Here is a 15,558-nt window from a genome sequence, read left to right on the forward strand (position 1 = left end):
CAGTTGAGGTGATTCGGGCATCTGACAAAGATGCCTCCTGGGCGCCTCCTGGGCGAGGTGTTCAGGGCATGTCCCACCGGGAGGAGGCCCCGGGGCAGACCCAGGACATGCTGGAGAGAATATATCTCTCGGCTGGCCTGGGAACGCCTTGGTGTTCCCCCAGACAAGCTGGAGGAGATAGCTGGGGAGAGGGAGGTCTGGGCTTCTCTGCTTAGGCTGCCGCCCCCATGATCCGGCAGCTGATAAGCAGAAGAAGATGGATGGATGGATTTACTTTTGCTCACATTTAAAACTTTGGGAGATACTGCTATTTTTGTATGTTGATGTTTAAGAGATCCCAGAAAAACACTTGAATATACAGCAAACAGTTTGTACTGTTATCAACTATATGACTCAAAGACTCTCTCCTCTTTTACGATTTTAAGATCTCAAGTTTTTCTTTGGATTTCCAAGATAATTATTGTAATTCAGAAAAAAAAAACAGGTGTATTTTTGTTCTTGTCAAGTGAATGCATCACACTTCCATACTCTCAACTTTGTTTCTCTCCTCATATTAATTACACTATTGTGAAAGGCACTCAAGAGCCCAGCACAGAACAATACAGAGCAAGTAAAGAGCAGTTGTGTTGCAGAGCAATTACACTCCTCAATCAATTCAAAAACAGATGAAGTGGTTCGAAGCACCAGGAAAACATTTCTGTGAGCACTTAAAAATATCACAGAAGTCAGATGGATCAGTCATTTTTGTGCTTGAAAAAAAAAAAAACCTACCTCAAGATTTTGTTCTTCAGATTCAGCCTTTGAGAGTTTTACTACAAGTGTTTATATAAATAATATGAATAACTGTACTTGTGTGCTATGCTTACATATTTTTGTATATTTCAGTCCACATGCAGTTTAAGATGCAGTTTCAGGATGCTCATCTGGTTAAAACTCTTTCCACAGATCTCACAGCTGAAAGGCTGCTCTGTGATTTTCTCACACTGGTGTCTCTGAAATATATCGAAGCTATCAAAGCTTTGGCCACAGTTCGAGCATATGAAGCAGTTTTGCGTGGCAGACTCCTCGCCGCAGTTTCCCTCACGGTCAGTTGACGAGTTCATGTTAAATCCAAAAACACTCACTTCAGGAGTCCGGTCATTCGCTGTGTTGTAATCACTCACAGCCACCTTGTGTATGATATGCTGATTGTGTGGCTCAGGTGTGAGAGTTATATCAGAGCTGCTGGGTTGCATGCCTAAGACAGAATACTGGTCACTGAGCATCATTTCTTCATTTTCTTTGTCTAGAAAAGGCAGATCCTTGATCGGCGACGTATATCCCTGCTGCTCACTCGCGGCTCCGGCAGCAGGACTGAGGTGATACTTGACATCTTGTAGAAGTACACAGACAGTTTGTTCAGGGGCATCGCTGCTCTTCTCAAGCCCAGACGTCCACAGCTGACTTTGATCTGGTGCTGCCGTGCCATTATCAGTCCCTACCTGACCTACAGCCTGAAAATTCTCTCCATTAGGCTCCAGCTTTACCATAACAGTTTCCTCCCTGGCCGTCTCACCGTATGTGGGGCCTGGTAAGGGTTCCTCAAAAGGTGGTAGTCCATTCTTAGATTCTGCCAAGTTCTGCAACAGTTGGTTATCAGGAAGTGTAAACATCATGTGCTGGGGCTCCAGCACATCTGGGTTTTCTCCTTTCCAGAAAAAACAAGAACAGACGTTAATTAGCAGATAGTGTTAGCCAACAAATTTTATACACAATAGTGCTGGTTGTTTTCACATATGGATCCCATAAAGTGGAAAATACACATTTAATGGGGATATAGAAATATGATCAGCAAACCAAAAAAAACTATTCACGGCTTTCGCCGGGCTGCCACGAACCGCTCCACAGGAAGCTGTATCACAGTTGACTCCTGGTTTCAGCATTGATAAACTTATAATATTTATCATGACCAAAACTAAATGAATTATACTGTTAATTTGCTGTTTTTCCTAATGAATTTCTTCAGAAATAAATTTCTTACCATGTTGTGAAACCTGTGTGTCTCATTAGGAAAAAAGTACGAGTTTTTAAGCTTTAACAAAAATGCACTATTCCAGCTACCAAAACGTGTACCTGCTTTTTTTCAATCATCTATAATGTTATAGAGAAGTTCGATACTTTTGCCCCTTCCTTACCATTTCTGTGTGTCTTCATGTGGCCTTTGAGGCTACTCTTCTGATTGAAGCACCTCCCACAGATGTGGCAGCCGTACGGCTTCTCGCCGGTATGAATTCGCAAATGCCTTTCAAGGTGTCCGGCTCGCTCGAAGATCTTGCCGCAGTACGAGCAGATGAAGCACTTCTTTGGTTTGATTACCTGAAAAGATCTGCTTCTCCTCTGATGCACATGATTCATCAAGGTCTCTGTCATACCGTGTAAGCCTCCTTCTTGTGAGATCATAAGAGGGTCTGAGGATCCAAAGGGCGTTTGGGAGATAATGCTGTTTTTGAGTTCGCCGTACGGTTTTCCTGGGAAAGAGAAGGTGCTACAAGAAGCTTCAGCTGGTGGAGAGAGTAACTGAGCCATCCCGGGGAACGATGGCATGTTTTGCTCCGAGCTGCTAAGAAATTCTGTACTGCCCATCTCAGGGTTGTTTTGTAGTCTGGGCATCCACTGCTGGCTGTCTCTCTCAAACGCTGCGAAGGTGTCGCCGAGGGTTTCAACTCCTTCTCTTGTCTGCTCGTTTCCCCCGTGAAAGAGTGGTGGCGGTGTGATAGTCTTCTCTGCAGGCTCAGATTTAACCTGTACAGGTGTTGGCAGAATGTCCTCACTCTTAGGTAGAGCATCTTCAACGATCGCTTCTTCAGGGCGATGCGCATCAATAGGTGGAGTCACCTCAGGAATCAGTTTCTGCTCAGTCACTTGGATCTCAACAGGTCCTGACTGAATACCTGTTTAAGCAGAGAGAGGAGGAAAAATAAGGTAATTCACCTTTTAAACATTGACGATTTAGAGTTTATTCTGGTTTCAGAATGGATCATCTTATATTCAATCACTACTCCTCCAATCCAGATGTCAAAGTATCCATAGATATTTGACCCCGTTGATTCAATGTTGGGTAAAAAGGTGCTTAGACAAAAAAAAAAAAAAAAAAAAAAAAAAGGCTCTTGCATGAATATATGCGAATAGGTGAATGAGGCTTGTAACAAGAAACCACACTGAGTTCTTAAATAGACTAGAGAAGCACTATATTAAAGTACCAGACCATTTACAATTTACAAGTCAGTCAGTCCACCATCTCCCCAAGACCTCCACAAACCAACTACGACCCATCTGTCAAATCATCAGTGCCACTGCTCCAAGTTCCAGTCAGTACCTTCCCCATTGTTTCAGCATTTTCAGTGGTGGGCTTTATGCCAAATTGCTTTTAACTATAACTAATTTGTTTTAAAATATGATTTAAATTGGGTGGCACCGTGGTTAGCACTGTTGCCTCACAGCAAGAAGGTCCTGAGTTCAATTCCACCATCAGGCCAGGGTCTTTCTATGTGGAGTTTGCATATTCTCCCTGTGTTTGCGTGGGTTCTCCGGCTTCCTCCCACAGTCCAAAGACATGCAGTTAGTGGGGATAGGTTAATTGGAAACACTAAGTGGAGGAAATATTTTTTTAATGGTGCCAGCCTCATCTGAATTAAAGACTAGATTTCATTTAAAGCACACTTAAAGACCCTCCAAGAATGTGGAAAAATTTATATTAAATATAGGTTTCCTGTCCAGACTGAATATAAATGACACAGATGTTTTTGGCCAGAATTTGGCCTGTGGACACCTCAGGACCTCCAGGAGGAACTGGAGAAAACATTGCTGGGAAAATGACGCCTGAAAACACTCAGCTCACTATCGCTGCAATTTCAGAGGTGTGGATGAAAATGGTGGTCTAAGGAGCTTGGAAAGAAAAGCGTCTGGACTTCTTTAAGTTGCTTGAAGACGTTTCACCTCTCATCCGAGAAGCTTCTTCAGTTCTGGTGGTTTGACTAAGGTCTGCTATGAAGTCTATTGTAGTGTTCCAGTTATTTAATTAATGGATAAGTTCATCAAAAATAAGCAAATTTCATTATTCAAAAGTCATTTTAGTCATTATTGAGGCAAAAAAAAAAAAAAAAAAAAAACAAACAAAACCAAAGATTAAACTGGTACATGTTCTCAAACTTGAGTCAGGTGTATGTCTGTGGAGTTTTGTGACCTCCAGTTTTTTGTTCAGCGCTTCTCAGAGTGTCAGTTCACACCAGAAATGAAGTGTTTAGTCTTGTGGGTGGGGGTTCGTTGATATTGAAAACTGACCAGATTCTCGCCTCCCTAATCTGCTCTGTGCAACTTGAGGCGTCTTCATCAAAAATAGACCCGGCTCCATTTTAAGCAGCACTGAGACCTCAAGTCACTCCTACAATGCTTCTGAATCACACAGCAGCACATCTGGTGGAACTGTAATCATCATTTTGAGTGGGTGCAATTAGCTCCAGAGGCTTCAGAGCCAGAACATGCAGCCATGTTTGGTATATTCACGGGGTTAGCAGGTTTCAACCTCACACTACAGAAATGGTATAAAACTGCAGAGCGAGCCCCACTGGCAGCCACAGAGCAACTGAGTGTAGAAACTGCAATTAAAATTAATCATTTTGAATTTGTTTATTTATTGGATGAAAGGAATATTCTGCTCACCCCTAAGTTAAATGTCAAAAAACTCATTTTTTATTGTTAATAATAACAACAATTGAGACCAAAAGTGATCAGTTGGTATGGAAAATAATGCTCCTGCTTCTTTACCATCAGCAGTTAAAGCTTTAAGCTGTTTAAAACACAAGTAGTTTAAGCTTTAGAAATTCTTTCCTTTAAACACCCGCAGGGAAGGAAACTTGCGACCCCTGCTTGACAATAATCATGATGTCGTCTATGAAGACATCTGGAAACGGTTTGGATTTGACGCCACACTCGAACACAAAGTTATGGTGGCTTACCAACTATGCTAAATACTTTGAGGGAACCCCTGAAATGATTTATTGTTTCATCTGTCTGCAAACACAGAGGGTCATTTTTGTCCTCGGTGTTGCTTGCTATGCTCTGCTAAGATCAGCAGAAAATAAGCTGAAAATTGGTTAATTGCCTAAAGGTTCGAAGGGCACTGAACATCTCAATAGTGTCACGTTACATGCATGAACTGGGTTTCAACCTCGGTAACTAATATCCGGTGGATCTTGTACAGAGCCCGGTGGTCTTGCTCTGGGTAGCACAAAGCTAGAAATTGGCTCTACAAGGCAGGAAGGGGGACTCTGCTGTTCACTGAGACCCTTTTAAGTCACCTTCCCCTCCACTCACTCACTGTCGTCACACCTAACCCACATAATTTTTCCTGTGCTTACTGACTTCAAACTGTGAACCAAGACTCAGAGACAGAAGATAAAAATAACACACTACAGCGTACAACTAGCTACTAACGTGTCATGTGAGTGACATGAACCTTCAAATTAAAAGATAAAATTACTGCTTCTATATGTTTCATATAAATTACATATAATTTTAAATGTGTCTTTAATCTTTCATTCATTCTTATAAGTAAAATCTATAATACTGTACGCTGGCAGAGAGCCAATGACCCCAGGCATCCAAGTTTGATCCTCCACAAATCCGTGAACCTCCCTAATCCTGCCCTGCTGAAGAATCGTTGAGCAATGTAGTAATTCCCCACCAACCAAACAGCCACCGGTCCTGACCTCCTTCAGTACGATAACAGAGGAGGATACTGCCTGAGTGCACACACCATTATGCAGCAACACCCTGATTTACATGTACCTCCAAACTACTGGAGACCTCAAAACTGCCAAGTGTAACACAAAGTCTTTTGGCCCTTCTGAGAGTGACAATGATTGTGCAGTTACTGAAATATTTGAGCATGTACGACAGATGTTTTCACAACTTTTTCTCTGCTCATGTTCAGACTGTTAGAAAAGCAGAGGAGCAGCTTAACTCATTCACTGCCATTGACGTCTATAGCCGTCAATGGCAGTGAATGAGTCAATGGGTTTAACTCATTCACTGCCAATGGCTGGCAGTGAATGAGTTAACTGGGTCCAGGGCTGCTTTCACCCTGAACCTTTTTAGTCTTTGTACAAAACGAGCTGCATGCGAGGATGTAGACAAACGGTCTTTCATCTGTCAACGTGAAGTCACACTCGAGTTAGTTTTGGTCCCATACCTGAATGGCATTATCACCTAAAAATCAACAGTACTTCTGCTAGTAAGAAACCTTCTGAAGCAGATTTCCTGTTGCGTTAGAAGTGAGAACAGGCAGCTTCGAACCATTTTGTGACAGGTTCCCTTTTAGCGTTGTATGAAGTTCCTGTGTGAAAATAGCTCAAACCTTTATGATAAATATGGCGCTAAATGTAAGGGTCATATTTATTTCTTTTTTGTTTTGCCAAACCTGCCACCAGTAGGGAGAGCTGTCAATCAGTTTGTAGTTCTTCAGAACAATGGCTTAATCTGACAGAGCCGTTGCCTAGGACAGAGTTTGTGACTGTGGTTGATGCTCCTGAAAAACTATAATAAGAAGCTTTTGTGTTTGTCTTTGTGTCTCAAATCATCTAAACGAGCTTTCTGCACTAACCATTTTGGTCGCTTCTGAAAAGCTAATTGGTCGACATATTGTTCTTATACAAAATCTGTTTGTTTCTTTGTCTCCAACTATGCTTAAACAATCGTGAGTTGAGCAACCAAACGTGGAGGACAGGTACATCTAAAGATGGAAGCAACATGGAAGATAAAAGTGAGGAGAAAACATGAATGACATTTGGTGACTTCAAGTGACTATGAGTGGGGCAGGACTCCAACATGAGAGTACGGGACCAATGAGAGTACAGGACCAATGAGAGTACAGGAAACTGTTGACTGGCATACAATCTTAGAGAGTTACCAAGGCAACCAGAACCTGGAATGTCAGCAGGTGAGCAGCTGTCAGCTTCACAGCAAAGTGCAACAAGCAAAGTGCTTTCAGCATGAACAAAGTTTATCTCTCTATCAAGTATATCATGCCATCATGTTGCCTAGCAACCACCAAACAATAGTTAGGTAGGTATAAATGATCAATTATTCTCATCTATGCACCTATAACACCTTTTAAAAGTTTTAAGTTCACAATAACATCTCATTTAGATCCACAAAGACTTATTCGGGCATGTCCTGTTGCTTAGGAACCACCTAGCAATAGGCTAAAACGATCAATTTTTAGTATTTATTTATCTACGACACCTATCATGATTGGACTGTGTTCCTGCATTCAAGAAATATCTCTAAAATTAGAAACACCCTGTCTCAAAGTGATGCTGAAAAACTTCTATGCTCAACTATAGTAATTCATTTACAGGCTTTCCTAAAACATTACCTCATTACTCTCAGGAAAAAGTTATTTGTTATCCTACTTACAATACTTTCATGTTACTCTGTAAAATAGCTGAAAAACTCTGTCTCATAATCACCATTTAACATTATACATACTCTTCTCACATGCAAGGTCTTGAAGAATCAGGCCCAATATAATCTTAAAGACCTTATAATACGATATCACCCCAACAGAGCACGTTTCTGGTTCTTAGGGATTAAAAAGTAGAATAGGAGGCAGATCCTTCAGCTTTCAGGCCCCTCTTCTTCTCTTCTTAAATATTTCCTCTTTGATGAAGCATATAGTTGGGGCTGCTGAACCCTCCCTTTTTTTAATACTGCAATAGCTTGCTCATAGGAGCATAGGCATATATCAGCAAAAAAAGAAAGGAGTCATGTGTCTATACTTGCACCCTCAGAATAGTTTGCTTGTTCAGTTGTTGAGTGCTTGAAAGCATTGAAGATGAACACTGCCTTCATTTCCACAAGCTTTAACTGACCAAGTGTTTCACTGATGAGAGCTGGTTACAATCCAACTTAAAGCAACAAACCAAAAACCTCATAGTAGGAAGCATTTTACTTACATCTTCTGTGAATCTTTGTGTGCTCCTTGAGGCTGCATTTCTGATTGAACCGCCTCCCACATATCTCGCAGCGGTATGGCTTCTCACCAGTGTGAATCCTTTTATGCCGCTCGAGATGCCCCGCGCGCTCGAAACATTTGCCGCAGTACGGACAGATAAAGCCTTTCTTAAACATCAGCCTCTTTACCGTCCTCCTCCGTGCCGTGTTGTACGCATTGCGGTACAGACTATAACCCAGTAACCCACGACCAAAGTGGTTCTGCTGAAATCCACCAGAGCTGCTGCAGGACACGGCCAGCCCACTGTCCAAAGACGATTCGGGAAGACACGACAGGGAGTTCTGTCCTAAACGTAAATAATGAGAGCTGTTATGTCCAGTCTCATTTTGTGTCGTCGATCTCCACTGTCCACTTTCATACAGAGGCAGCTCTTCTCCTGGTTTGTCGGACTGTCTGCTGGCCTGTTGATTTTCCTCCTCCACAGGTTCACATTTGACCTTCACTTCAGGTACAGACAGAGTGGCGGGTCCATCATCAGCATGCACATTTTCAAGAGAGTTCTTCACATCACCAGCACCACCCTGGCTTTCTGCAGAAAGATAAACATGCATGTTATAACTGAATTAAACCATCACTAACTTAATTCCAAAACAATTAGAAGCCGGAGGAAGTAATTTCCCCAGGATGATGGTGAGATATGTAAAATGACAGAAACAAACCAATAACATACATTAAAGAGTTGTAACTTTAATTCTTCCCCAAGATGAGAGTCAAGATAGACATTAGTTGAATGCCATTTGTTCATCTGATTTTGTGTTTACACAACTTTTGATCTGCATTTCATGAAGTTTAATGGAGAGGTGAAGCAGTGGCAAAGGAAGAACTTGTTAAACTTTGGTCTGTTATTACGTTCTAAAAGTTTGAAAAACAGAACATTGGTCGTGGCAGAGTATGGACTCTGCACGCACCACTTTAGTTTCACATTATTCAAGTTTTGAAATCAGGTCCTTGGTAAAACTTGCAAAACTGTTACATGGCAATATCTCCAAACACTATGCACCATGCGTGAGTTTAAAACTTTTCACAAGGTGCACAGATTTATTTTGGACCTCATAAATAGCAGAGCTAAAAGTGTTATGTGATCCGCCTCAACAAACCAGAAGTTATTCTTGTGAATGACGTGTAACTAATGAGATCTTGGAGTAAATGTAAATATGCCCTTTCGGATTTTGTTCAAGAATCTAATCAATCCTCTAATGATCGTGTTTCACTACCTAAATTTGGCAGGTACTTACATAGTGCTTTCATACTCTAAACGAGCATTAAACATGCTTTTTACTACAAACCTCATTTAATTCTATTTATGTACCAAATCACAACAACAGTCGCCTCAAGGCGCTTGATATTGTAAGGTAAAGAATCTACAGCAATTGACAGAAAACCCAAACAATGAAATGATCCCCTGTAAGGAAGAATTTCTGGTAGAAACAGGCTCGGTGGGGCGGGGCAGTCTCCCATAACCACACATAGTGAGTGAAAATAGGTGAGTGAAGAACAAATACTTCTGTTGGCTTCATCGGGTGAGGGCCTCCAGCTCGCACTGGAACGGTTCGCAGCCGAGTGTGAAGCAGCGGGAATGAGGATCAGCACCTCCATATCTGAGGCCATGGTTCTCAGCCGGAAAAGGGTGGAGTGCCCACTCCGGGTCGGGGATGAGTTCCTGCCCCAAGTGGAGGAGTTAAAGTATCTCGGGGTCTTGTTCGCGAGTGATGGGAGAAGGGAGCCGGAGATCGACAGACGGATTGGGGCTGCAGCTGCAGTAATGCAGATGCTGCACCGGTCCATCGTGGTGAAGAGGGAGCTGAGTGTAAAAGCGAAGCTCTCAATTTACCGGTCGATCTACGTCCCTACCCTCACCTATGGCCACGAGCTGTGGGTAGTAACCGAAAGAACGAGATCGCGGATACAAGCGGCAGAAATGAGCTTCCTCCGAAGGGTGGCTGGCCTCTCCCTTAGAGATAGGGTGAGAAGTTCGGCCATCTGGGAGGGGCTCAGAGTAGAGCCGCTGCTGCTCCACATCGAAAGGAGCCAGCTGAGGTGGTTCGGGCATCTGACAAGGATGCCCCCTGGGCGCCTCCTGGGTGAGGTGTTCCAGGCATGTCCCACCGGGAGGAGGCCCCGGGGCAGACCCAGGACACGCTGGAGAGATTATATCTCTCGGCTGGCCTGGGAACGTCTTGGTGTTCCCCCGGATAAGCTGGAGGAGGTGGCTGGGGAGAGGGAGGTCTGGGCCTCTTTGCTTAGGCTGCTGCCCCCGCGACCCGGCCTCGAATAAAGCGGATGAGGATGGATGGATGGATGAAGAACAAATACTCAACTTTGGCCTATTGTAGTATAACTAAGGGAGGATTCGGGGTTAACTGATCCAGCCCTAACTCTACGGTTTACCATAAAGGAAAAGTTGAAATGTAATCTTAAAAATAAGAGCTGGTTCCACAGAGGATGCTTCCAATTTTACTTTTAAACATCCTAGGAATCACAAGTAAGCCAGGAATCCGAGAGACAATTGCTCTATTGGGGTCTTTAAGATAAGACAGGGCCTGATTATTCAGACAACCCCTGCTGGTCCTGGCAGATGGCCGACCTTCCCTGAGGACATTCTGCTGGAGGTTTTTTCCTCTTTAAAAGGGAGTTTTTCCTTTCCACTGTCGCCAAGTGCTCGCTCAAAGCGAGTTGTTTGATTAGTGTCTTTATCTTACAATATAAAGCACCTTTGACTGTTGTTGTGTTTTGCACTATATAAATCAAATTGAACTGAACCGATGTTGTACGTGAGGAGAATTATTGTAAAATTAGATTCTGGATTTAACAGGAAGCCAACAAAGAGAGGCCAGTGTGAGAGGAACACGCTCTCTTTTTCTAGTCCCTGTCAGTACTCTCACTGCAGCCTTTTGGATTAACTGAGTTTTTAGGACAGCCTGATAATAATGAATTACAATAGCCCAGCCTAGAAGTAATAAATGCATGAACTAGTTTTTCAGCATCACTCTGAGACTGGATGTTTCTAATTTTAGAGATACTGCGCAAATGCAAGACAGCAGCCCTACATATTTGTTTAATATTGCCCATTGACTGAGAGCTTTCAAACCATCCCTCACTCTGATGGATTCATTGGAGGAGCCAAGGATTCAACCACCCACCCTGCAATTAGCGGACAACCTGCTTTATCTCCTATGCCACAAATCCATGAGCTGTACAGCTCACTAAATATGTGAATATTAGTAATATGTAAAAGCACCACTATCTCGACTTCTTGTACATTTTGGAAAGCTACAGCGCTTAATACATTTTTAGACGACCATCCAATATAAGATTTATGCCACAGCTGCCCTAAATTAACAGTAATTACCAAAATCAATCTGTAATGGTTAACCCACCATATCCACAAGCTCTTTTATTGAAGTGATACTTTTAATATAACTATTGTTGACATCCAATAACTTTTCAATTTGATTTTACAAAAAAAAAAAAAAAAAAAAAAAAAAAAAAAAAAAACAGACAATACTATTACTTTTTTAAAGTAAGATGACAAATTACTGTTATTTACTTGCATTCACAAACAAAAAATAATATTAATTTTACTGGTTAACTGTTTGATTAATTTCCGACTTCTCAAAGGAGTCCAGTGTGCCAGCTCCAGTGTGAGTAATCAAATGTGAATTCAGTCATTTTTTGTTTTAAACTTGTTTTTGACAGATTTCTAAAATATGTTCTTTCTTGTTTTTAATGGCAGTTAAGCAATAAATACAGTAAGCACAACTGGTGCACTGAACTCATGCCCGTGTAAGTAATACTGTTTATTCTGACCTATGTGAGCAGGCGGGAGAGACTCATGAAACAAACCAAATATTTGTACCAAATGTTCTTCAAAATGAAACGAATCACTCAAAGATCTACAACAAAGTGAGAAAATAGATTTGTGTGTTTCATATCTGTCCCCAGAAAAGGTCCACATGGCATCTGGACAAAAATCTATTTCTAAGTAACTTCTGCTAATATCTTATCGCAAAGAAGAGAAACAATTTTGTAATGCTTACATTCTTTTCTTTACACTATATAACTGCAAACACGCCAGCTCATTAAAAAGACCTATTTTGGTCCTCATGTCCTGCAGCCAAAAGATAAATGATCCAAAATGACCACTGGAACGATTTCCCATATTATTGCAGAGCAAATAAAAGCCAAAGCCTTGTGCTGGGGGATTTTTCACAACGTGGCAACATAAACATTTGTTCTTAAATTATTATTTTTTCTCTAGAATTTAATAAAGTATTTCTCTACCTTTACACAACCCCTTTATAAAAGTTTGAAAACTGAGATTTGTGCATTTTCGTCCCTGACAAACCTTGCATCAGTGTACCAGTAAGTTGGCACCCCTCAGCAAAGAGGTGCCAGGTTAGCACGGCAGCTACAGGGTGTTGAGGTGTGGTTTAGCTCGGGTCCAGCTCACCATCTCTCCCGTGGTGGTCGGGTCTCAGGGTCACCGCCTGCTGGGTTACTCTCAGCTCGCCGTGCAGGAGCTCGATGTTGCTCTTCAGCTTCTTGATCTCGTTTTCACGCTGGCACATTTCCAGCCGCAGCACCACCATGCCATCCTCCACAACTTTGGCGATTTCTGCCACGGCTGCTTTGGACAAGGCATCAATCACGGAGGCGATCTGGGAGCGCAGAGCAACGCTGCTCAACATTATCGTGAACCGACCAAGGAGTGAAGGAGGGCTGAACTTTAAAGCCAGAGAAGCGGCTCGGTGGGTCCCACGTCAGGGAGGTGAGTTAACGGCCGCGTCTAAGCGAAGCAGGCCGATGCGGGAGCCGCTGGCTCTTCCCAGCCTGCAGGCATTTGGTTAGCCTGATGTTGGTTTTTAATGAGTACAAAGAGATAAACACTTTCTCGTTTTACGGAAGTGATGACACACATACCGTAAAAACGCGAAGAAGAGCGCAACGCATATTGTCACCGCACTTCTGGGGCTGCTGGACCTTTTTTTGTTAAACCAAAAACAAAAAGTCTTCAAAAGACTAAAGTAGGAAGTTTACGAGAATCTAGAGAAAACATGCTATTTTCAGGTTTTATCTTAAAGGGACCATATCGCTTTACTCTTCAAGCATTTACTTATGAGAAGTTTCCAATGTTTCCAGTCACATCAATACAACACACACAGCAGCTGTGAGAGGAGGTTGCAGGGACCATCTATAAAGTGCAACACGACAAAAGAAATCATACACTTTCATAACATTTGAATCTGGATTAATTACAGTATGTTCATCTAAAAGTGTTGTAACCAGAGTCAGGGATTATTTTAAATTCCCACCAGTTCTATGCACCAACACAATGGAGAGCTGCTAAGTTTTAGGAACACCTGAGAGTAAAATTTATATGTGCAGGACGTGTACATATTCAGTTGAAGATTTTTAAATTTTTGTTTCGAGTGACCAGAATGGAGACGATTAGAAATGAATATATCAGAGAGACAGCTCAGGTTGGAGACAGAAAGGCAAAGTGACGTCTTCATTCTCTGCTGACCGCAGGTTTCCCCAACCTTATAAATAGTATATTTGCATGACTGAATCTAGCACCACTGACTAACAATGGGCAGTGAGATCGACGAAAATATCAGTAGATGAGCAGTTTCTGAACTACTCAGATTAGCCTATCTAACACCAACAACCATGCTGCGTTCAAAGTCGCGTAAATCACATTTCTTCCCCATGCTGATGCTTGATTTGAACCGATCCTGCTGACCATGTCTAAAGGCCTAAATGGATTGAACTACTGTCATCTGATTAGATATTTGAGCAGTTATACAGATGTATCTAACCATTTGAAACCCAGAGTTGAAGCTTTAAATGAAAAATGTACTTTCAATTCAAAAAAATGCAATTAACTCATTGTTGTGTTGTCTGCACTTTATTAAACTGTTGGGAAAAAACCCCCCACAAAAGACAATGAATACACACACACACACACACACACACACACACAATCATAATCTCTCGCGCACTTAAAAGTTTTTACTTTTTAATTAAATGTGTGTAATTAAGATCTGACAAGTAATCTTCAGTCACATACAGTTTGTCCTGCTAATAACTACATCACAAGGGCAAATATTAGAAAAGGACCAACCATTTAATTTCTTCAGACATGTTTCAACAACAGATACCAGTATATTTTCAAGGCACTGTAATACTTCTGAGTACAGAAGTATGACAAAGTTACAAACACACCAATCACAGTTTTCTTTGAGTATTTGTACAGTCATTGAAGAATTAAAAATTAAGAAGAAATAAGGTAGCTAAAACTTCCAAATGAAACATTTTCTTGAACAAGAATCTAAAACTGCATAAAAATGTCCCAAACACAGAAATGTCTACTAAACAGTAACACACAAATGGCTTATGGAAAAAAAAATGTTTCCACATCTGTGAATTTGAAAGGGACCTGCAGGGTATCATCAGGCATCCATGTGCCCTGCAACTACAGTGCAATGTCCTCCCTGCACGTGGACTTAAAAGTAGTATAAAACAACGACACACCCCAGTGACCACAGCTGTCCATGTGCGCATCCACGTGGGAGCATAATCAGCATCACGGTTAACATCAATAAACAAACCATTTCTTACTAATCTTTTCAGTTCAATGTGCCATCTAAAGAGTGCTGGTTCATATAAGTTGTTGGAGTTAACCACAGAAGCTGTTCTCAGAGAAATGAGTGCAGACACCCTCCAGGAAGCCCCTGACACGACAGGAACATCTACACTACACAGTCTGCTGGTGGTATGTTTGGGGAAACTGAAAACAAAGACCAAATATATTCCTCTGAGCCCTTCACACGTCACCACGCTCTTGCAGTTTCAATGCCTGAGAGAATCGTTTGCTACTCAGACTGCATTTAAAGGCCATCTAATATTTATATGAGAACACAGAAAAAGAAAATCTTCCCCACCTCTCTAGTAGTTCCTACTCGCAGCATGAGAATCAATCAATAGTTGACATTTATGGAAGTTAAACTGTTAACTCTTGCATCAACACCAGAATGCCTTTATTTATCAGTTAGTGGTTATTTTTTAGTTTCTGTTTTATTTAATTTATTCTGTCTGTGTAGGTTGTGGTGGTTGTGGTCAAATAAGGTCAAACTTTCATAAAATGTCTTTAATCTTTAAAACTGATTAAAAGTCTGCTGCCTTTGTTTTTTGCAACATTTAGGAATTGTTACTGCTGTGGGGGATTCTAAATATCTAATTATACCTCTGACCTCACTTTTACATTTCACATCTACATCACATATGGTCGTGAAAAAGAGAATGAGCTGCCTAGTCAGAAAAATTAGATAATAAACTCAAATTATTCATGTCCAGTTATTTACAAATCAATACCTATTATCTGTTACCCATCAATACATATTACCCACTACTATATGTTTTTTTTTTTTTCAAAAACACAATAATATTCCCTTAAAAGTAAATAATCTCCAGAGCAGTGCTTCTTTTTTTAGGTTAATTGTGAT

At 41.4% G+C, this 15,558-nt stretch overlaps 1 protein-coding gene across 1 annotated transcript; it reads right to left on the reverse strand.

The window, feature by feature from the left end:
- Positions 1-490: 490 nt before the first annotated feature.
- On the reverse strand, positions 491-12,877 carry LOC146613055 (uncharacterized). The gene is made up of 4 exons (XM_085377306.1): positions 12,504-12,877; positions 7,995-8,582; positions 2,175-2,930; positions 491-1,687 (listed from the first exon to the last, which is right to left on the reverse strand). The coding sequence occupies exons 1-4, from the start codon at positions 12,739-12,741 to the stop codon at positions 882-884; spliced, it is 2,388 nt and encodes a 795-aa protein (XP_085233432.1). The 5' UTR covers positions 12,742-12,877; the 3' UTR covers positions 491-881.
- Between the last annotated feature and the right edge of the window lie 2,681 nt (positions 12,878-15,558).

The sequence above is a fragment of the Diplotaxodon limnothrissa genome, linkage group LG18, assembly GCF_057381915.1.
Source record: "Diplotaxodon limnothrissa isolate DT_005_m linkage group LG18, D_limnothrissa_male_GT1.1, whole genome shotgun sequence".
NCBI lineage: Eukaryota > Metazoa > Chordata > Actinopteri > Cichliformes > Cichlidae > Diplotaxodon > Diplotaxodon limnothrissa.

Coding starts and splice junctions, on each gene's coding strand:
- LOC146613055 (XM_085377306.1), bottom strand. CDS start 12,741: ATGTTGAGCAGCGTTGCTCTGCGCTCCCAGATCGCCTCCGTGATTGAT. Junction 8,583..12,503: donor CGACCACCACGGGAGAGATG/GTGAGCTGGACC, acceptor ATCTTTCTGCAG/AAAGCCAGGGTGGTGCTGGT. Junction 1,688..2,174: donor CATGAAGACACACAGAAATG/GTAAGGAAGGGG, acceptor TTTTCTGGAAAG/GAGAAAACCCAGATGTGCTG.